The sequence below is a fragment of the Trichomycterus rosablanca genome, chromosome 16, assembly GCF_030014385.1.
Source record: "Trichomycterus rosablanca isolate fTriRos1 chromosome 16, fTriRos1.hap1, whole genome shotgun sequence".
Lineage (NCBI taxonomy): Eukaryota > Metazoa > Chordata > Actinopteri > Siluriformes > Trichomycteridae > Trichomycterus > Trichomycterus rosablanca.
In genome coordinates, this window is record NC_086003.1 from 24,946,529 (window position 1) to 24,970,244 (window position 23,716).

At 39.6% G+C, this 23,716-nt stretch overlaps 2 protein-coding genes across 2 annotated transcripts; both read right to left on the reverse strand.

Annotated features, from left to right (window-relative positions):
• Positions 1-287: 287 nt before the first annotated feature.
• si:dkey-183i3.5 (uncharacterized protein LOC566445 homolog) lies at positions 288-7,427 on the reverse strand. Its single transcript, XM_063011547.1, has 10 exons — positions 6,820-7,427; positions 6,356-6,567; positions 5,078-5,138; positions 4,862-4,957; positions 4,578-4,754; positions 4,056-4,181; positions 2,893-3,006; positions 2,684-2,790; positions 1,336-1,670; positions 288-568 (listed from the first exon to the last, which is right to left on the reverse strand). Exons 1-10 carry the CDS (start codon positions 7,384-7,386, stop codon positions 549-551), a joined length of 1,815 nt encoding a protein of 604 aa, XP_062867617.1. The 5' UTR covers positions 7,387-7,427; the 3' UTR covers positions 288-548.
• A 7,765-nt stretch (positions 7,428-15,192) lies between these two features.
• Positions 15,193-15,831, reverse strand: si:dkey-183i3.9 (uncharacterized protein C11orf87 homolog). Its single transcript, XM_063012167.1, has one exon. The coding sequence runs from the start codon at positions 15,829-15,831 to the stop codon at positions 15,199-15,201; it is 633 nt and encodes a 210-aa protein (XP_062868237.1). The 3' UTR covers positions 15,193-15,198.
• Between the last annotated feature and the right edge of the window lie 7,885 nt (positions 15,832-23,716).

Here is a 23,716-nt window from a genome sequence, read left to right on the forward strand (position 1 = left end):
ATAACATATCTTAAGAGATACATGCAGCTGTATGACAAATTGATTCTTCTTTTATATTATTGCTGGATGATTCGACTATGTGTTATTGTATTGTGATCATTGTTGTTTGTTTTCAATGTCTTATGTAAATTTGTTTGTATGATTGTTCCTCAAGAGGCTTTGCCTTTTGCCAGGCCGCCATTGTAAATAAGAAGCAGTTCTTAATGACTTGCCTGGTTAAATAAAGGTTAAATAAAATAAATAATAAATAAAACATGGTCATACACAATGCATTATTAAATCAGTTCTGCTTTATTGGCTTTTAACACAAAACTGTTAGCAGACTCTGAATTTTACACTGGGTTTTGTTTTATAGATCTCAGTATTACTGACAGCTTGGAATCTGAAACCATGTGCGGTGCTGGTTTAAAAACAGAGTAAACATCAGGTATAACAAAGACTTTTAAGGGTTTTCTGCAGTAGGAGGCAACAGTTGTGCAAACATTTACTGAAATATCTGTGCTTAGTTTGCTTTAATCTGTGGATCATTGAGGGAGAGCTGAAGTTCTTTAGTAGACAGTGGATGAGACTGAGGAAAGAAAAGAAAACAGAACAATAAGATAAGTAATATTATTTAGTAAACATCATTTATTTTTTAAAATATATATTGTTAGATAATTTGGTTTTCCACAATTACATAATCTGTCATCTGCTGTGAAAGAGATACTTCAAAACAGAATTCTGCATGCAAGTCTATACTGTTCTATTAGATGCACTTGATTGAGCTGGACTAGTCTGCTGGTGAAGCAGTGTAATTTCAGACCTATCCATTAAAAAAAAATGGTGCAACCACAAAATGTAAACTATTTCGGTCGCAGGTGAAGCTTAAATAAATGTTTAAATAGTCTTTCTATTCTGTTAAATATTCCAACAACACCTCTGCATATGACAAACTCATTCCAGAACAAACGTCATCTGCTCAGTGGGGTGACAAAGTGAGCAACAATGGGGCTGCAGTTATTGTACACCCACAAAGTTTATCTGTATGGTAGGTGTAGGTGATAAATAATTCATGAACACATCAGATATAACACCTAATAGTGCTTGTAAATTGTATACAATTCATTAATTTATTTTCAAATATATTTTTCCAAGATCTTGTTATTTTTGCAGTCTTATGCAATTCAAAGTAGGCAAATTTTGACTGTTGACAGCCAAATACAAAGAGTGTTAAAATGAAGAATATATCAATGTAAACAGAAGCATGTTTGTTTGTTATATAACTACATTAAATCCATTTCTTAATAAATATAATCAAGGTGTAATTTCATGTTGTGTTAGAGGACAAATACTTACGTCCACTGCTGCTCATGCTGGAGGACATATAGCTGCTCCCGCTGGCTCCTAGCCCTCCTCCTCCTCCTAATCCCATTCCAAGACCACTGCCCAGGCCTCCTCCAACACTCACTCCATAACCACCTCCGAGACCACCTCCAACACCACCTCCCAGACCACCACCCAGACCACCACCCATGGCTGCTCCATAGCCAAATCCACCTCCGAGACCCAGACCAGCACCTCCTCCCAGTCCTCCTCCTCCTCCTCCTCCAGACAGAGCCAGAGCACCACCTGCTCCACCTCCTACTGTCGTCTTAGACATGTGCACAGTGATTCCTCCTCCAGACTTGATCCTGCAACAAAAAACATTTGCTGTATGAACACGCTGCCAGTAAGAAATTCTGCTGTAGTTAGATAAAATGAAGCACTAATTTACACAAAAAAACACCAAATGACACAAACTGTAACTGTAAAATGTGCAGACTGATTTACCAGCATATATGAAAATTACCCCAAGGTGTAAGTGACTGAGTAAATGAGTGTGTGTTTGTGTGTGATGCATTGACGCCATGTCCAGAGTGTATTTCAATTAACATTATTCATACATGTTTTGAGTGTTTGCCTTTATGTAAGCTATATAGCCATAGGTATGTGGACCCCTGACCATGAGCCGAATTAAAAATGTAATTAAATAGGCATTAATATAGAATTAATATAGATTCTTTGTGAATGTTACAGCTTCCACTCTTATAACAAGGCTTTCACACAATTTTGAAATGTGTCTTTGAGAATTTGTGCCCATGAAGTCCAAAGAATCTGTGAGATAAGGGTCTGATGTTGACATACAACTGACATTCCAAACAAGTTCTGTGGGGCTCTGTGCAGGCCACTGAAGTCCCCCTATACCAAACTCATCAAACCATGTCTTTGTGGGCCTCACTTCGTGCCATGTTTATAATTAGTGCTTATAATTAGTTAAAGTCAAAAGTTTACATACAGATACATCATTTCATTAGACATTTCTAATTCAGGCACCCACTATTTTACCCCTTTAGTTACATTTTGTTGTTTTGAAATCTCACAAAATAAATTGCTTACCACCAAACTTCACTAATAACTAATACATGCAATTGTGTTAATCACCAACCAACCTAATAGAACTCTTCTGCAGCTCTCTCTGTGATTGTGATTTAGTCACTTTAATTTAAGCTTCTTTTCATGTGGTGTTTCTGTTATTTTGTCCACCACTTGTACTATTTAGTATAGTAGGGTGTATCTTCAGTGCAGACTATTTAAAAGAGAACATAGTATATAAGATCTTTATTTTGGATTAGTTAATTCCACATTTATTTTCTAATTATTTTACCTGCTCTCCTCACTATCCAGGAGTTTCTTATAGGCTGTGATTTCAACATCCAGAGACATTTTGCTGGCCAAAAGTTCCTGGTACTCTTGTCCATAATGTGTAATTTGCTACAACAGAGATCAGAGAATTGTGAAAACATGGACACACCTTAATAAAACCAAAACCCAAACTTGATGGACGTAATGTATTTTGTTTTAGAGGTCAATAACCTTTCTGATGTCATCAAGCTGCGACTTAAGAGCCAACACTTGTTCCTGGTAGGTGTCTGTGTGGGTGCTGGAGTGAGATTCAGCTTCGTCCACCTGAGACTCCAGCTGGATGTTCTGCAAGAGGAAAACATATAGATAACAAATCAACTTGTGACACACCAACACAACACAGCACATGCATACAAAAGTATATGTATACAAAAGTACATGTATACAGTATATACAAAATTATGTTCACACTATCTGGTGGATTATTTCAGCAACAAGCCATAGACTCTCCATAGACAAACATTATTTTTTTGTCTTTGGTTACAACAACTCACTACCAAGTTCTAAAAAGCATCAGCAATACAAAAACTGATTGCCTAAGATCAACACGCCCAGTACAGTACCAAGCTTTGTTTAAAAGGGTGTTAAGCACACCATCATTGGACTCTGGAGCAGTCAAATGTGTTTTCTGAATAGATCATGTTTCACCATCTGTCAGTGTATTAGATGAATCCTTGTTTTTGAGGGATATAAAGAAAGCTTAGTTTCAGTGTAGAGGGCTGTTGTAGCCTAGTGGTTAAGGTACTGGACTAGTAATCAAAAGGTCGCTGGTTCAAGCCCCACCACTGTCAAGTTGCCATGTTGGGCCCTTAAACAAGGCCCTTAACCCTTAATTGCTTAGACAATATACTGTCTGAGTACTGTAAGTCGCTTTGGATAGAAGCGTCTGCTAAATGCTGAAAATGTAAATGAACGACACCATACAAAAACATTGAGAACTAAAAAACTGTTTACTGCCAACTTTGTGACAATAGTTTGGGGAAGGCCCTATTCAGTTTTAGCACCTCAGATCCTCCGTACACAAAACAAGATCCTTAAGGAAAGGCATTAGTGATAATCTAACACCATCCAACAGTTTCGGAATGAAATTAATGAATTGAGTTAAAGGACTAACTGTGAGCAGACCTTATTCCCCCACATCAGCACCTAACCTTGCTAAAGCTCTTGAGGCTAAATAGAAGCATCATGTACCATAAGTCAGTTTTTTTTTTTTTTTTTTTTTTTTTTTTTTTAAGCGTAGGCTGTTGTAACTACAAAGTAGGAATACAATCCAACATAATGTTTATTGTTTTGGAATAAGGTTCAACATGCACATTATGTGTACTGGTACACACCAGTGATTTTAGCCGGTCAATCTCTCGCTGAACAGAGTCAATCTGTAGTCTGTAAAGTCGCAGCTCCTCTTTGGCAGCACTGAGCGTCTGAATACCAGGCTGGGTCGATACGGACATTGTGGAGATCTGCAAGGAAAACACCAAGATAAGTGATATAACAGTGTCCAAGTCAAAAAAGTGCATAGCTTTAAATGTAAACATTTGTCAGGAATACAATATGACATAATATTATATGTTTAATTTAATTTAAACTAGTGGAAACAAAACCATAAAATAATCCAGATTTCAATATTAGGCCAATAATTAAATTTTTAATTTTAAACATTGTAATTTTGGCCTTAATGTAAAGTATATAATAATTGCATTATGGATTAAAACACCACTAGGTGGCGATATTGATACAACTAATAAACCTACCATGTAAAAGGCCTACAAACACTAACATGCTAATGCTAATCTAGATTGGTAAACTGATGTGTATCTGCAGTGAGATCATTGAGAATTAGAATGAAAGTTTCGTACACTGTCCTGTACGGATAGTAGAGCGTCCTGTTTGCTGCGCTGTGCCAGAGTTTCATAGTGACCCTTAACTTCAGCCAGAGCCGTGGTCAGATCGTGTGCCTGAGCCGCATTATCCACCAAAATAGAGACTGCTGATTTCACAGCGCCAGTCACAACGTTCCTCACTTCGTTTACTTTCTGAAAAACACAAACCATACAACTCATTTCCATTAATGTATATGTGTAATATAAACTGTGTTAGTTATAGAACAGTTAGTTTAAAATAAAAACACATGTGTACTCACAGAGTCATACACCTGCTTGGACAGAGCAAGGTGATCTTCCAGGCCAGCGATCTTGCTTTGCAGCTCAAAAATGGTGAGGTAAAGATTGTCCACCTCCTGTTGTGAGTGGATAATAAACAGTATTATACAAAATGGGCTTTTAGTGTTTCTCAATTATTGTCAGATTGGTGCATTCATACTGTCTTATTGTAGTATTTTTTTGCACAGACATTATACCTCTTTCAATGTGGTCCATTCCAGTTCTAGAGTCTTGGTATGAGACACCTCCTCTTCGTATCTTTGTAACAATCAAAAACAAGACAAGTGCTTTTCTGATCTGATATGGAACTTTGTACACTTCTAATACATTTATAAATAACAAAAGTGCAAAAGTTTGCACCCCCAAAATACACAACATGAATAATAAAGTGGCAAACATATATGCTGATGATGTGGGGGTGTTTTACTGGCATAGTTTGAGCCCACCTATCCCTTAAGAAGAATGGGTTACTGCAAATTAACCTAAAATTAATCACCTTATCAATATGATGGAGCATTTCAATCCAAATGGGAGTGGTCAGGGCATGAACAGGGCATGAACAGGGCATAAAAGACCATGTATGAGGTTAATTAATAAATTACAGCCTCCAGATCTCAACCCAGTTAAACAAACATAAATTCTCGATACCACCACTGATCAAACCCCAATTAGAAGAAAATCTTCTAAACTGCAGATTATGGCACCAGTTGAAGTAGTTTGGCAGCTGACCCTCGTGTTTTGTCTTAATTGACAATCACCTGTGCCTCGTGAGCGTTCGTGCGCTCCAGGTGGAAGTTCTTCTACATATCAGTTTGCCAGCTCAGTTGTTAGGACACTGTGATAGCACACAGCTTGTCTCTAAAGGTCATGAGCTGGTGTATAATGCCAGCATTCTTTTGATTTTTGGGAACTTAGAGTCACGGATTGCCTCAAAGGCGGTGTGGCTTCCATTTCCTGAGCAGACACCACCTTTTAATCCACTTTATTTACAGGGAGTGCCAGCTGGTGGGGTAGAGGTTGCGCCTGTGCATGGTCAAAATTAAAGGTTCTCAGGTTTCCTATCTTAATTTTTCCTGAGAGTTGGTTTGTTGAAAGAAGGCCGGAGCAGCCAGTTCTCAGTTCTGCGCTCCCCCTGTTCTGTCCACATTGTTTGTTGCATGCTGTGGATGTTTTTGTGTCTTTCAAATGTTACTTTTGTTTCCTTTAATTTGGCCACCTTTTTATTTGTGATTGTCCCCTTTTTTTGTTGTGGTTTCCAGCCATGTTACAAACTCATTTTGCGCTATTCCATAAACTGGTAGAATCTGTACCACTCAAACTAAATCTGTTTTAAAACCCTAACACTTTATTATAACATTTTGTTCTTTTTTGTCACATATCATTATAGTTTTATAACTATTTACCGGTCCATTATTGGCTCTCTGCATTTACCATTCTGTGAATACCATTTTGTAAATAAAATAAACAAATATTACCTGGTCTGCACATCATCAATAATGCCTTTAAAATGTTCAATCTCAGCAATGATGGCCTCTTTGTTGGCGGTGAGGCCGTCAATCTGGGATTTGTAGTTTCCAATGGCTGAAGTGAGCAGAATGGAGGGGCTGATGGGACCACCCTGGTCAGGGTTGGTGAACATGGCAATTTTGGCCTTCATGATGGCATTGTGCTGCTCTAGCGATCGAGCCTGGATCAGATAAATAGCATAGAGCATAAGGATTAAAGCTCCTTCATTAAAAATCAGTAACTGATATTAGCATGATAAAGAAAAAAAACTTGTATCTATGACTTTTTACTGTCCTAAAAACCCTAGTCATGTATGACAAACCCTTACATCCATAATATGATGCACATTTTGACTTTCTTAGATAATCATTAAACAACAATCATACAATATATTCACTAAATATACCCAACTAAATATTTTTAATTAACTTACCTTATCAATAAACATGGCAAACTTGTTATTGAGTACTTGAAGCTCTTCTTTTTCCTTCAAGCGTGTGACCTGCACTGTATCCAGCGATGGCAGTGATGGATCAATACTAGGGACTGGAGTGACACCTGTAGTCGTTGTAGTGGTGGTGCTTAGGAAGGATGGGTTGAACCCGTAACCTCCGATCTTGAAGGCACGGCCACCAAGGCGAGCTCTCAGAGGAGCCACACCTGCTCTAAAACCTGCAGCTTTGGCACCTACAGAACCCATACCCAAACCCAGACCACCGCCCAGTCCTCCACCCAGGCCCAGTCCTCCACCCAGGCCCAGACCTCCACCCAGGCCTGCACCCAGACCTAGACCTCCACCCATTCCTAGCCCCAAACCGAGACCACCCATGCCAATGCTAACTCCTCCTCCCCTCGCCAGACCTCCACCAAGGCCAAAGGAGCGGGACATAGCCATGCTGGAACCACCGCCACTTCTGCCTGCAGAGAACAAACGGTTGCCACCATAGGTGGCCCCATATCTGACTGCCCCCCCACTGATACGCACGCTTTTGTCAGCCATGTTTAGTCTCAGAGCTGGGGTCCAGGTATTTGAAGGAGTCCTTGTGCTCAGTCAGGCTTCCCATCACCTGCTCCTGGTTTAAATAAACCACACTGCTCATCTTGGTTGCTGGTGATTGGCTGCCAGTCACGTGTTTAGGCTGACTGACAGGCCAGCGTCTCCCCTAGAGGCACAGATCTGCCTCAGACATGTTAGGAGTGAGTCACTCAATACAACTGAGGTGTTTCTAAAAGTTTTATAGGTAGACAAAGGTGCTTTATTAGACTGCCCAAGCTGTCCGGGGGTTAATTGACAGACTCCTGACATATCAGCGATGGGATTTATGATACATAGTGAAAAATCAAGAGTATTTCTGTCAAAGAAAATCTCTGTTTCTATAAATCAGCTTAGATCTGGCAGTGAATTTTTTTTTTTGCCCCAAAGGAACAAATTATATCTGTATCTGCAGCTGAATGGTATGTGACATGCTGTAACAGAAAAAATCTAATGATAATATTACATCCCAGTAGGTCCAGTTAACTCTATTTTACCTAGTTATGTAATCTGAAAGCATCTCAAATGTCAGTAGTTTGGGGCAATTCCAGATTTTCCACTTTTTGAAAGGCTTAGTTTTTTACTGATTTAAACCACCTTAGATTTGGACTACCAGGGGATTTCTTACTGCATTCTGGTCTCATACGAAAACGGATTATAATTCTGGCCAAATCCCTGGAGCACTGATTTGAGAAAGTGTTAAAAAGCTTTTCTCAGAAACTGCACAGCTGAAAGTATGGCCTGTTCCTGTATCTCATTTACAACTTCAGGGTACACCATGAATATATGAAAAAGACTCATATGGGACATGTCTGAATTTTAATAAAGTGGCAATAAAGAATTGTTTTTATTGTAGTATAGTAAAATATTATAGTGTAATTGAATTTATAATATTTTTTTGAATTAACATTTATAGTCAACAATTATTAAAGAAATATTGCACTTATTTATAAGAATATAATATTTAGTAGTAAATATAGTATTTCATCAAACAGGACACCTTTGGAGAAAGTCTTCAAAAGTTTGATAGTGAAAGCCAGTGCAAACAAGGCCACGGGCACAGACGTCTTTCCAGCACAAAGTCTCAACCTTTATGTTCACCTTTTTAACCAAATAATGAGTGACCATTATAAATGCTACCTCATTTTATGTCTACACATACACCTTATATATAATCAAATACTCCAGATAATGTGAAGTAGGGGGAAGCAAGCAGAAAAGCTTTAATCCTTACTAGAAATGTTTTATAGGTCCTTCAAGTGATTTTTGCAAATCACATTAGACAAGCTCAGATTTTTTGCTTAGCAGAGATGTGCTCCTTGCTCATCTTCCATAAATCCATTTTTATCTGGTTTTTTTTCTATTGTGTGGTTTATAATCACAGAGTTGATCTGAGGTCAGAGACGTCTGCAGAGTTTTTTCTAAGTGGCTTTCAGTGACGTTTCTGAGTGGCTGACGTTTTTCAGTGGCGTTTCTATGTAACTCTTTTCAGACTTGATTTTTCTCAGGTCATGACAGTGTTCCTGTAGAAACTTTAAGCTTATTTATTTTTTCTATCCTGTTTTATGCAATGTTTAAACATTCATGATGACAACATGAAGATGTGAGAAGGGAATCACAATAAGTTCTGCCAGTATATGAATAGTATTAATAGTGTGAGAAAGAAGACAGGGGAAAAGTAGGAGGACCCGGCACCAAGTTAAGCCAGTGATTTGAGGCCTGACAAAAACAGGCAGGATCATTTTGTGGTTATCTGCATTGAAAGCTGCTAATACGTCAAGTAGGATCAGGACTAATAATAGTTTAGCACTTCTGGCAGTGTGAATCTTCTCAGAAATATATAGAAAGGCAGATTTTGTCAAATAAGACTACTAGCCAGACTGATTCTGAACTTTACTGTTATTCTGTATAAAACATTTCAAAGGAGAAGAGTAATATAATATTCCAAATCAGAGATTCTTAACCTGCTTCCCTTGGGACATTTGTGGCCTCTGACACATAAAGGTGCTTTGTAAGACTTCTTATAGCCTATAACCTCCATTAATAAACCTGTGCACAAGACAAACTTGCTGGCCACTGTTGTGATACCATGTTGTATCACTGCTCTTCATAGATTAATGTTTTTTATTTAGCATTTAATTAATGTTTATTTAATGTTTTTTACTTAGCAATGTTTTTTATTTCTCACAGTTAATAAATAAACTTAAAGATTCTGAAAACTGTCAAATAAATCAGTAAATGTTTATTTAATTCCTGTCGAAGCTAAACTAAATTTTTTGTTCCTCTCTATTTACCTGTGAAATGTTCTGGCAGGTCAAGCTCTAACAAATGTGCTGTGCACAACTAAAGATTTCTTGCTCTGCAATTTTGACATTAGGTTTGATTTGGCAGGCTGACTTGCTTAAGAAACAGTGTGACAAATTAACAAGCAATCATTCCAGAGCTGTTCAGTGAGGCTGGGGTCAGGGCTTTGTGCAAGTCACTGGAGTTTCTTTAAACTGAGCTTATTGCATTGTTTGTATAGAGCCTGCTTTGAGCACATGGGGCAAAGTCATGCTGAAACAGAAAAGGGCCTTCCTTAAGTTCAAAGCATATCGTTTTCTTAAAATGATTGATTTATTACATGTTAGCAAGTGTTGTAGTGGAAAACCATGAATTTAAATATTAAAAGGGTGTCCAAACACTCTTGTCCATATAAGGTAAAATTATCTTAACTTAGCCATTCAGAAGCATTAATCATTGCTAAATGAGCTGTAGTATAATTCAACATCTATGCTGTTTAAGTTCTCTATATTCACTCTATCAATGTCCAACCTCGGTGCAGGAGTGAACTAGGACGTGTGCAGAATATAAACAAAGGGAAAAAATTCACAAAGCCTAATGACTGGTTGTCATGACACAGTCAGTCATCTTGATGGTTGAAGAGGTTCATTATAATCCACAGCTGCCCTGCTGTTCAACTTCTTTCTATAATTAATGTCCACATCTAACCGCTGTTTTTGCAGGACTTTTTTAAAAGAACAAGTTGACACCTAGAAGAAGACAAATTATTCAACCTAAAAATGACATTGTTGTTTTTGTATGTATATGTTCGATAATAGAGATTCCTGCAACATATTCAAACAGGTGACGGAGGGTAGATAAAAACTACTAGTTATTTATGAGTGAGGATTGGTCAAGGCTAAACAACACACAACACTCGCACACTTCCTTAACCTCTTATCCAATTAGGGTCGCAGGGGGGTGCTGCTAAACACCAGTGACATTCAAATGGAAATACATACTTCTGTCATGGATATCACCACATAGGTTTGTAAATGTTTTAATCAACACTGTTATTGTAACACTGTGCATTATAATAAGCTCTGTGTGCACAGCAGAAGCCATATGTCAAAAACAAAAAGTCTTGCCATTAACTGCTCTAGGATCAGCTAACCTAAAATAAACTAATACACATTGGAAACAGTATTGTGGTTTGACAAGCAAAACTTTCAGACTGTTCTCAGTGCTAGAAAAAGATCATTTAGATTATTACTGGTGTTAAGTTTAAAAACCTGGGTCTGTCAAACGATTATTAACTGTTGTTAAAGGAAAGGTGATATAACACAGTGGTAAACATACAGTACAGTGTATCACAAAAGTGAGTACACCCCTCACATTTCTGCAAATATTTTATTATATATTTTCATGGGACAACACTATAGAAATAAAACTTGGATATAACTCAGAGTAGTCAGTGTACAGCTTTTGTATAGCAGTATAGATTTACTGTCTTTGAAAATAACTCAACACACAGCCATTAATGTCTAAATGGCTGGCAACATAAGTCAGTACACCCCACAGTGAACATGTCCAAATTGTGCCCAAAGTGTCAATATTTTGTGTGACCACCATTATTATCCAGCACTGCCTTAACCCTCCTGGGCATGGAATTCACAAGAGCTGCACAGGTTGCTACTGGAATCCTCTTCCACTCCTCCATGATGACATCACGGAGCTGGTGGATGTTAGACACCTTGAACTCCTCCACCTTCCACTTGAGGATGCGCCACAGGTGCTCAATTGGGTTTAGTCCATCACCTTTACCTTCAGTTTCCTCAGCAAGGCAGTTGTCATCTTGGAGGTTGTGTTTGGGGTCGTTATCCTGTTGGAAAACTGCCATGAGGCCCAGTTTTCGAAGGGAGGGGATCATGCTCTGTTACAGAATGTCACAGTACATGTTGGAATTCATGTTTCCCTCAACAAACTGCAGCTCCCCAGTGCCAGCAACACTCATGCAGCCCAAGACCATGATGCTACCACCACCATGCTTGACTGTAGGCAAGATACAGTTGTCTTGGTACTTCTCACCAGGGCGTCGCCACACATGCTGGACACCATCTGAGCCAAACAAGTTTATCTTGGTCTCGTCAGACCACAGGGCATTCCAGTAATCCATGTTCTTGGACTGCTTGTCTTCAGCAAACTGTTTGCGGGCTTTCTTGTGCGTCAGCTTCCTTCTGGGATGACGACCATGCAGACCGAGTTGATGCAGTGTGCGGCGTATGGTCTGAGCACTGACAGACTGACCTCCCACGTCTTCAACCTCTGCAGCAATGCTGGCAGCACTCATGTGTCTATTTTTTAAAGCCAACCTCTGGATATGATGCCGAATACGTGGACTCAACTTCTTTGGTCGACCCTGGCGAAGCCTGTTCCGAGTGGAACCTGTCCTGGAAAACCGCTGTATGACCTTGGCCACCATGCTGTAGCTCAGTTTCAGGGTGTTAGCAATCTTCTTATAGCCCAGGCCATCTTTGTGGAGAGCAACAATTCTATTTCTCACATCCTCAGAGAGTTCTTTGCCATGAGGTGCCATGTTGAATATCCAGTGGCCAGTATGAGAGAATTGTACCCAAAACACCAAATTTAACAGCCCTACTCCCCATTTACACCTGGGACCTTGACACATGACACCAGGGAGGGACAACGACACATTTGGGCACAATTTGGACATGTTCACTGTGGTGTGTACTCACTTATGTTGCCAGCTATTTAGACATTAATGGCTGTGTGTTGAGTTATTTTCAGAAGACAGTAAATCTACACTGCTATACAAGCTGTACACTGACTACTCTAAGTCAGGGGTCTTCAACCTGTGGGGGGGCGCGAGTACTTGCCCGAGGGGGCGCGAGCGGCTGTCCGGGGGGGGGCGTGGCACTACGAGATTATTATTATGAACCGGTGGCACACGAGACTGGCGGAGGACGCGGCAGGCATCCGCGATTGAGCCGTGGTCCACTAAGGGGAGGGGCGCGTGGCGAAAGCCGTGCTTGGCATCCGTGCTCGAGCCGTGCCTTATCCAGGGGAGTGGTGCGTGGCGGAAGCAGCGCTTGGTACACGCGACCGAGTGCTGTTCCACCAAGGGGGGGGGCGCAAGTCGTGCTCGGCACACGGGGGCGCATGCCTAAATAGGTTGAAAACCCATGCTCTAAGTTATATCCAAGTTTCATGTCTATAATGTTGTCCCATGAAAAGATATAATGAAATATTTGCAGAAATGTGAGGGGTGTACTCACTTTTGTGATACACTGTATATGCCAACTTTTGGAATGACCATATATTTACAAGAAATCATTTTTAAATGTAATACAGGCTGACAGGTTTAATACATGTTTACAGAACACTGCTTTCTGTTTCTGGCACACACTGTCTCGTCTGAAACTGTGGTTTTCCTCATTAAACAATGTGATTCATGTAAAATCAAAGAAAAAGAACATTCATTAGAATGCTGTGACACCAGCTGCCACTCTCACCAAGTTGCCAAAGGCAGTGGCTGCAACAGAAGGTGTTGTTCATTCATTGATTCTTTTGGGGTTGTGGTTGGTTTGAGGCAGAAATATGCCCTGGACAGGGTGCCAATCAATCACCGGGCACAGCAGTCTTACATACTCACTATCCAATTCTCCCTTCTGCATGTTATTGGTTAACGAAAAGAAAAATGAAATACTATAAGAAAACTCACACACACATGAGTTAGGTTAATTAATGGCTTAAATATATCTATGGTGTTTATTTAAAAGAGCCGTTATAGAAGAGCTGCAAGAAAGAAAACCCTACTAAAAGAATTTGCAATACATTATATGCAAAATTCTTCAAGTGCCTAGCAAAGAGTCTCATGCTCTGATGAACTAAATTGGATTTTTAACTGTCAAGGTTGGGGGGTGGGGTAACACTATTGTCCCTACAAAATATGGTAGAGGTAGCACAATTTTACAGAGATGCTTTTAAGTAATAAGAACTGGTAACCTGGCCCTCTATCACGCAAATGGCACTGCATTAAAACCTATGATGCTTCTATAAAGGATATAATCACACTGGCACGGTTGACATGTCCACCTAATAGACAGCATGTTCTCTAGGCCAAAGGGGAAGAAGACCATTCTGATTTCCACTGCAAAGTTAAAAAGCCAATGTTTACCAGCACAGAGATTCTGAACTCCTCGGTTCGAAACTCGACATTGCTACCGGTCAACTGGGCGCCATCTAGCGGGCATGATTTTTAGTGCCTGCAGGGCAGCACAGTTTACAACAGAGACCCCAGTCTGTTGAGCAGCTAAAGCCTTTTCAACAATAATAAAGTGCCCTCCAAAACAAATTATATAACATTCTTTAAAGGAAAAATAAAGGATAAAAGTGGTAAACAGTCATAACACTTAGAATGAGCAGGTATATACAAAAAACAATAAAGTTGATTATTTAAAACAGTTTATTTAATACTTTGATTTACATTTTTTCCATACTGTTCTAACTTTTTTGGGTTTGTAGTTTCATATGTCCATATACATAGATGACAAAACACTAATGAATAAAGGTATTAGTGATTAGTGATTATAAGTTAATGTGTTTTGCATATATACAAATCCAAAAAAGCTCCATATGTCCATATTAAGCATTTCTATGCAAGCTCAGCGTTTAAGAATATGGTCAGTGTAATCCACAGCTGTCCTGCTGTTCAGATTCTTTACATTACTGTCCGCCCACAATCCATATGTGTGGTATATAGATGGTCAAACAAGAAATTTTGGGATTATATTATAAATATAAAAGTCTGAATATGTACTTTTGTTTTATACTGGCATATACATATCAACTTATTGATTGATGAGTTTCTTTATAATCCACATTTTCCCAGATATTCAACTTTTATGTTCATTAGGGTGGCTCAGCTGGTCACCACAAAACATTCTCGCCTCAGAGGGAGTTCGCCATGATCTTCCTTTATCTGTCTGGGTTTCCCCATGGATACTCCTACCTCCAAAAACATACAAAGGTACACTCTTACATTTTACCCAAAGATTTTAGGTGGTAAACAACCAACCAACCACCAATGATCCTGCCCACACAGCTTGTCTAGTAATACCCGTGTTCCAATGTAAGCATGGGAAATATGTACATTTTGCAAAAAAAAGTAGACCCAACCATATATACATCATTAATTGTATGAATGTTCATCAGTAACATGGACTGCAATATATTTTCACACACACAAGCCCCTTCTACCTTCAGATCTCCAAATAATCAGAACACAGACCGTACTTCTTTCTATACCTGCTTTTCTTCTTGATACTTAATGTTTACACGAATAAGGAAAATATTCAGACATTCACATATTCAGACGTTGGTGTTTGCACCAATTCTGATTGTGTTATTTAGATAATCGAACAGAAAATGTAGATATAGTCACATCTAATCCAGGGATGTTAGCAGTAATGTGGAAAGGAGCAGCATAGACTTTGATCATGAAACAGCCACAACCTCAAGTTCTCCCCGATCCACAGCGTTGATGTGTGCGGGGAAAGGTGTGGAATTTTGTCCGGTGGCAGGGTGAGGATTAAGAAGCGGTGAAGTGTTGGTGTATCCGGTGGCGGGATGATGGCCAAGAGAAGAAGGGGGAGTATCGGTTTGTCCAGCGGCAGGATAGTGACTGAGAGGCGGGGGAGGACAGGTATGCCCGGCATCAAGATGGTGACGGGGAAGCGTAGAAGTATCAGTGTGTTCCGCGGCGGGATGGTGGCCGGGAAACGGCGGAGGATCGGTGTGTTTAGCGGTGGTATGATGAAAGGGAAGCGGGGAAGGATCAGTGTGTCCAGAGGCGGAACGCGCAATGACGCCGCATCTCGGATCCGCTTTTTCGGCGGGCGGGACGAGACTGCGCTGGTCCCTCTCATACTCCTCCTGAGCTCTTTGGATTTTTCGCTTCATGATTTTTCCTTTCTGGCAGTGGTGAGTGGTGAGGGACAAAGCCACGATGGTGGTGAGCACGATGCCCAGCAGGCTGAGCGCAAAAGTGGAGGAGAGAGGCGCCTGGTAGGGCTCAACTTTCTCTGTGCAGGTGCCATTCAAACAGCGCCAAGTGCTTCTCAGACTCATCTCCATACAATCACAGAGCCGTGTTCCTCAAGATAAAGTCCTATTGTCCTGTTCACTCCTTAGATGCCAGTCTAAGTTCCGATTTCTGCTGTGCAAAGCCACCGACACCACACAAAGCACCACTATAACCTGGAGCGTAAAATATTACACTGAGGAATAAATTACTATTCTAATAAAAAAAAATTTATGCGCTCACATTCTTCTTCACCATGCCAGTAATCTTCTAGTCGGTACCTGGTAAATCTGGATGGGCTTAGTCCTGTCCGGTTCCAAGATCCCCCACACACCCACACATTGAGCGCATGGAAAATCTTACAATTCAGGCACGAATTCAGGACCATTGACGTCACCCTCCATCATCCCGACGTCTCCACACTATCACAGGTCAAACTAAGCACTAGCTCGGGGTGTCCACTGATAAATGATCACTTAAGCACTCTAGAAAAGATTCACCCCTCGAAATGCCATATAATAAATGTGTACTATTTAAATGCCCATTGTTCTTATTGAGCATATATTGAGACATTCCACAATATTTATCCAAATTACCTTGGACAATCATTTTAATGATTTAACCTAATCCAAACAAATCTAATCAGTGCAATAGGTTAGTGAATGTGACTGATTTGTATTGTGTGTTGTTTTGGCACTGGGGATAATTTTAGCAGTTATTATAAGTTATTATTGATGTCTTTATGGGTTGTAATTTTAAATCAAATAAGATGATTGTACTGATCAAACAATACAATAAAATTTTGTCTATGCCTTAATTTCAACAATCTATAATAATAAAAAAGACCTGATTCTTGTACTACTTTGTTACTTGCAGTGAGGTAAGAACAGCATTAGTTATGCACTGAACTGATGCCATTCCTGTCTTTGGGGGTTTTAAAATTGACTATTATTTCAGTAATCTTTGTTTTCACTATTAGGGACCTTAAGCACAAAATTTATTGTGTTTTACAATTAATTTAACATTGATCTTACAATTACCTATTAAGTCCTGCTCTGATCTCTTGTATTGGAAAACATTTAAGCCAAAACCAACATGCTGCATTGAATGGTCCAATCAATTAAACAAGCTCCATGTTACATTTGTATCAGGGCGTAGCACTGTCGCCTCACAGCAAGAAGGTCCTGGGTCCAATCCCCAGGTGGTCCTTTCTGTGTGGAGTTTGCATGTTCTCCCTTTGTCTGCATGGGTTTACTCTGTGTGCTCCGGTTTCCTCCCACAGTTCAAAGACATGCAAGTGAGGTAAATTGGAGATACAAATTTGTCCATGACTGTGAGTGAAACTATAAACTTGTGAACTGATGAATCTTGTGTAATGAGTAACTACTTGTCCTGTCATGACTGTATAACCAAAGTGTAAAACATGACATTAAATTCCTAATAAACAAACAAACAAACATTTGTGTTAAAAATAAACCTTGTGTGTTACAGCACACATTTCATACTTTTCCCCAATATGGTAAATTCAGCAAAAAAAAAAAAAAACTTATTGATTGATGAGTTTCTTTATAATCCACATTTTCCCAGATATTCAACTTTTATGTTCATTAGGGTGGCTCAGCTGGTCACCACAAAACATTCTCGCCTCAGAGGGAGTTCGCCATGATCTTCCTTTATCTGTCTGGGTTTCCCCATGGATACTCCTACCTCCAAAAACATACAAAGGTACACTCTTACATTTTACCCAAAGATTTTAGGTGGTAAACAACCAACCAACCACCAATGATCCTGCCCACACAGCTTGTCTAGTAATACCCGTGTTCCAATGTAAGCATGGGAAATATGTACATTTTGCAAAAAAAAGTAGACCCAACCATATATACATCATTAATTGTATGAATGTTCATCAGTAACATGGACTGCAATATATTTTCACACACACAAGCCCCTTCTACCTTCAGATCTCCAAATAATCAGAACACAGACCGTACTTCTTTCTATACCTGCTTTTCTTCTTGATACTTAATGTTTACACGAATAAGGAAAATATTCAGACATTCACATATTCAGACGTTGGTGTTTGCACCAATTCTGATTGTGTTATTTAGATAATCGAACAGAAAATGTAGATATAGTCACATCTAATCCAGGGATGTTAGCAGTAATGTGGAAAGGAGCAGCATAGACTTTGATCATGAAACAGCCACAACCTCAAGTTCTCCCCGATCCACAGCGTTGATGTGTGCGGGGAAAGGTGTGGAATTTTGTCCGGTGGCAGGGTGAGGATTAAGAAGCGGTGAAGTGTTGGTGTATCCGGTGGCGGGATGATGGCCAAGAGAAGAAGGGGGAGTATCGGTTTGTCCAGCGGCAGGATAGTGACTGAGAGGCGGGGGAGGACAGGTATGCCCGGCATCAAGATGGTGACGGGGAAGCGTAGAAGTATCAGTGTGTTCCGCGGCGGGATGGTGGCCGGGAAACGGCGGAGGATCGGTGTGTTTAGCGGTGGTATGATGAAAGGGAAGCGGGGAAGGATCAGTGTGTCCAGAGGCGGAACGCGCAATGACGCCGCATCTCGGATCCGCTTTTTCGGCGGGCGGGACGAGACTGCGCTGGTCCCTCTCATACTCCTCCTGAGCTCTTTGGATTTTTCGCTTCATGATTTTTCCTTTCTGGCAGTGGTGAGTGGTGAGGGACAAAGCCACGATGGTGGTGAGCACGATGCCCAGCAGGCTGAGCGCAAAAGTGGAGGAGAGAGGCGCCTGGTAGGGCTCAACTTTCTCTGTGCAGGTGCCATTCAAACAGCGCCAAGTGCTTCTCAGACTCATCTCCATACAATCACAGAGCCGTGTTCCTCAAGATAAAGTCCTATTGTCCTGTTCACTCCTTAGATGCCAGTCTAAGTTCCGATTTCTGCTGTGCAAAGCCACCGACACCACACAAAGCACCACTATAACCTGGAGCGTAAAATATTACACTGAGGAATAAATTACTATTCTAATAAAAAAAAATTTATGCGCTCACATTCTTCTTCACCATGCCAGTAATCTTCTAGTCGGTACCTGGTAAATCTGGATGGGCTTAGTCCTGTCCGGTTCCAAGATCCCCCACACACCCACACATTGAGCGCATGGAAAATCTTACAATTCAGGCACGAATTCAGGACCATTGACGTCACCCTCCATCATCCCGACGTCTCCACACTATCACAGGTCAAACTAAGCACTAGCTCGGGGTGTCCACTGATAAATGATCACTTAAGCACTCTAGAAAAGATTCACCCCTCGAAATGCCATATAATAAATGTGTACTATTTAAATGCCCATTGTTCTTATTGAGCATATATTGAGACATTCCACAATATTTATCCAAATTACCTTGGACAATCATTTTAATGATTTAACCTAATCCAAACAAATCTAATCAGTGCAATAGGTTAGTGAATGTGACTGATTTGTATTGTGTGTTGTTTTGGCACTGGGGATAATTTTAGCAGTTATTATAAGTTATTATTGATGTCTTTATGGGTTGTAATTTTAAATCAAATAAGATGATTGTACTGATCAAACAATACAATAAAATTTTGTCTATGCCTTAATTTCAACAATCTATAATAATAAAAAAGACCTGATTCTTGTACTACTTTGTTACTTGCAGTGAGGTAAGAACAGCATTAGTTATGCACTGAACTGATGCCATTCCTGTCTTTGGGGGTTTTAAAATTGACTATTATTTCAGTAATCTTTGTTTTCACTATTAGGGACCTTAAGCACAAAATTTATTGTGTTTTACAATTAATTTAACATTGATCTTACAATTACCTATTAAGTCCTGCTCTGATCTCTTGTATTGGAAAACATTTAAGCCAAAACCAACATGCTGCATTGAATGGTCCAATCAATTAAACAAGCTCCATGTTACATTTGTATCAGGGCGTAGCACTGTCGCCTCACAGCAAGAAGGTCCTGGGTCCAATCCCCAGGTGGTCCTTTCTGTGTGGAGTTTGCATGTTCTCCCTTTGTCTGCATGGGTTTACTCTGTGTGCTCCGGTTTCCTCCCACAGTTCAAAGACATGCAAGTGAGGTAAATTGGAGATACAAATTTGTCCATGACTGTGAGTGAAACTATAAACTTGTGAACTGATGAATCTTGTGTAATGAGTAACTACTTGTCCTGTCATGACTGTATAACCAAAGTGTAAAACATGACATTAAATTCCTAATAAACAAACAAACAAACATTTGTGTTAAAAATAAACCTTGTGTGTTACAGCACACATTTCATACTTTTCCCCAATATGGTAAATTCAGCAAAAAAAAAAAAAAAAAAAAAAAAAAAAAAAAAAAAAACAAACCAGTCACATTAGTAGAAAATAGGTTTGTGTCTGTAATGTATAAGTAAACTTATTTTACATTATCCATTTAGAAAAAACACAAAAACCTGTGAAAGTAAAAATAAAAGTAAAATGTATTTTTGGTTTGACATTTCATGGCCAGATCACACTTAAATACACAGAAAAGCAGATTGAATTTTTTTTTTTTTTTTTAAATCCTGTATTTACAAATCGATTGTATACAGGAGCTGCTGCTGTCTAGTGCTGAAAACACTCAGCAGAAAGATGAAGAAGGACCAACTGTTTGAACCAGGAATATTAGATTCTTGTTATGGACCAGGGCACTACAGAATTTAGAAGTGAGCACATCAGATTTAAATCATTAGCTAAAATGCAAGGTCTTCATTTTCTGATTTTTATGTTTTCAAACTGTCAAAACAAATCCCTGTAGGCTTCCACCGGTTTCACAATGAAGCAGTAATTTTAACTTTGGTCTTGCAAAAAATCTACTCCTTATTGCTTTCAAGCAAATTGTTTTTGCAATTTTAAAATCATAGATTTCAATCAGCAGATTCATGTAAGATTAACCTTGTTTTTTTTTAAAGAAACTAGTCAAGTTTTCTAGACTTTATGTTTAGGATTATCTTATTGAAGCATCCAGATTTAGTTCTTTGGCCAATTAGATTAAATTATTACTCAGTATGTTCTGTTACATGTTGATGTTTAATTACCCTGTACTGTTGGCATATACGCAGCTCCATATCATGGGGTTATGGGCTAACATCCATAATTCAACTATTCTTTCATGCTCTAAAGCTTTACGTTTTAAGTCACATTTACATACAGTGTATCACAAAAGTGAGTACACCCCTCACATTTCTGCAAATATTTTATTATATCTTTTCATGGGACAACACTATAGAAATAAAACTTGGATATAAGTTAGAGTAGTCAGTGTACAGCTTGTATAGCAGTGTAGATTTACTGTCTTCTGAAAATAACTCAACACACAGCCATTAATGTCTAAATAGCTGGCAACATAAGTGAGTACACCCCACAGTGAACATGTCCAAATTGTGCCCAAAGTGTCAATATTTTGTGTGACCACCATTATTATCTAGCACTGCCTTAACCCTCCTGGGCATGGAATTCACCAGAGCTGCACAGGTTTCTACTGGAATCCTCTTCCACTCCTCCATGATGACATCACGGAGCTGGTGGATGTTAGACACCTTGAACTCCTCCACCTTCCACTTGAGGATGCGCCACAGGTGCTCAATTGGGTTTAGTCCATCACCTTTACCTTCAGCTTCCTCAGCAGGGCAGTTGTCATCTTGGAGGTTGTGTTTGGGGTCGTTATCCTGTTGGAAAACTGCCATGAGGTCCAGTTTTCGAAGGGAGGGGATCATGCTCTGTTTCAGAATGTCACAGTACATGTTGGAATTCATGTTTCCCTCACACTCATGCAGCCCAAGACCATGATGCTACCACCACCATGCTTGACTGTAGGCAAGATACAGTTGTCTTGGTACTTCTCACCAGGGCGCCGCCACACATGCTGGACACCATCTGAGCCAAACAAGTTTATCTTGGTCTCGTCAGACCACAGGGCATTCCAGTAATCCATGTTCTTGGACTGCTTGTCTTCAGCAAACTGTTAGCGGGCTTTCTTGTGCGTCAGCTTCCTTCTGGGATGACGACCATGCAGACCGAGTTGATGCAGTGTGCGGCGTATGGTCTGAGCACCGACAGGCTGACCTCCCACGTCTTCAACCTCTGCAGCAATGCTGGCAGCACTCATGTGTCTATTTTTTAAAGCCAACCTCTGGATATGACACCGAACACGTGGACTCAACTTCTTTGGTCGACCCTGGCGAAGCCTGTTCCGAGTGGAACCTGTCCTGGAAAACCGCTGTATGACCTTGGCCACCATGCTGTAGCTCAGTTTCAGGGTGTTAGCAATCTTCTTATAGCCCAGGCCATCTTTGTGGAGAGCAACAATTCTATTTCTCACATCCTCAGAGAGTTCTTTGCCATGAGGTGCCATGTTGAATATCCAGTGGCCAGTATGAGAGAATTGTACCCAAAACACCAAATTTAACAGCCCTGCTCCCCATTTACACCTGGGACCTTGACACATGACACCAGGGAGGGACAACGACACATTTGGGCACAATTTGGACATGTTCACTGTGGGGTGTACTCACTTATGTTGCCAGCTATTTAGACATTAATGGCTGTGTTTTGAGTTATTTTCAGAAGACAGTAAATCTACACTGCTATACAAGCTGTACACTGACTACTCTAAGTTATATCCAAGTTTCATGTCTATAATGTTGTCCCATGAAAAGATATAATGAAATATTTGCAGAAATGTGAGGGGTGTACTCACTTTTGTGATACACTGTATATAGTTTTCAATATAGCAGCAGTGCTTTCCTATCTTTAGAGTTATAATTTTTATTTGTTAATCTAACCAATTGGTAATCAATTAAATAAATCAATTCTCTCAGCACTTAAATTGCTATGTGGTAAATAACACATCACAGCTGAAGCAAATTAAGGCTTGTTATAGAGTCCCAGTGGTTTAATCATGTTTGACCCAACTTTAGGTCAGACCAGTAGAAGGTTTTAGGATCAGCAGTATTATGTAAGGGATAATAATTATGACATGCCAGTATTACTGAAATATCCTGCTATATTGAAATGCTACATCAGTAATTTTCTTTGTTTATTTGCTGTATCAATCAGCTAATAAAGACTTAATTCAAACCAAAATCGAGCTCTGCAGAAAAGCTTAGTGTTATAAATCCTTTTTTGCTTTGGGGGTTGAATATTTCCGATTTAATTATCTTTGTACACATATCAAGTAAGGTTTCAAACATTTTAGCAGTTGATTCATGCTTTAGAAAAGGCTGTAGTTTTTGCAGGTGATGTAACCTCATTTCCATACTGCTTTTACTGGAAGCGCATTAGAAGACAAATCAATCAGAAGAGCTCAGACGATCCAGGAGGGTGATTAAACAGGCTGTTATAATAACAGCTACAGGTACAAAGCATCTTATATCATCCAACATGTATGTTCAATTAATAAACCTGTCCTGTAGCAATCCAGAGGCATAAAGAAATTATCCTACATTATTTTATTTTTTTTAACAAACCCCTTTACCATGGTCCAGGCTGCAGTGGGTCCAGCACCACCTCTAAACACTGGGCAAGGCAGGAACACATCCTGGATAACTCAGGACCCAGCTCGCTATGCAGCAAATACTCTACCAGCCGTGACATTCTGTTCTTCAAAAACATCAGAGTAAATTCTACGCTTTTATATGTCTCAAGTACACTCAAAAATACATGTAGAAAATGTGAGAAAAAGGATTTTCAAAGCAGTGTCATGAACCACATTTTGTTTCTTTTGATACAAGCCTTCTTAAAGATTTTCCTTTGGCTCAAAGGTCCTTAAAGAATTTATAATGGTTCCTTCTACAAAAACACCTTTAAAAGGTTCTTCATGGATCCCTGGTAAAGTAAATTTCCAAAAAAAAGTGTTATTTTTTTATGGACGTGCTTAATAAGTAACATGAAATTTAGATGAGGTGCTA

Bases quoted from the DNA above. Each gene is read 5' to 3' on its own strand.
- si:dkey-183i3.9 (XM_063012167.1), bottom strand. From the start codon at position 15,831: ATGAGTCTGAGAAGCACTTGGCGCTGTTTGAATGGCACCTGCACAGAG.
- si:dkey-183i3.5 (XM_063011547.1), bottom strand. From the start codon at position 7,386: ATGGCTGACAAAAGCGTGCGTATCAGTGGGGGGGCAGTCAGATATGGG. The intron at 6,568-6,819 runs GTAAGTTAATTA...TATCTGATCCAG, and splicing joins TTGCCATGTTTATTGATAAG to GCTCGATCGCTAGAGCAGCA. The intron at 2,791-2,892 runs GTTATTGACCTC...TCTCTGTTGTAG, and splicing joins AGCTTGATGACATCAGAAAG to CAAATTACACATTATGGACA.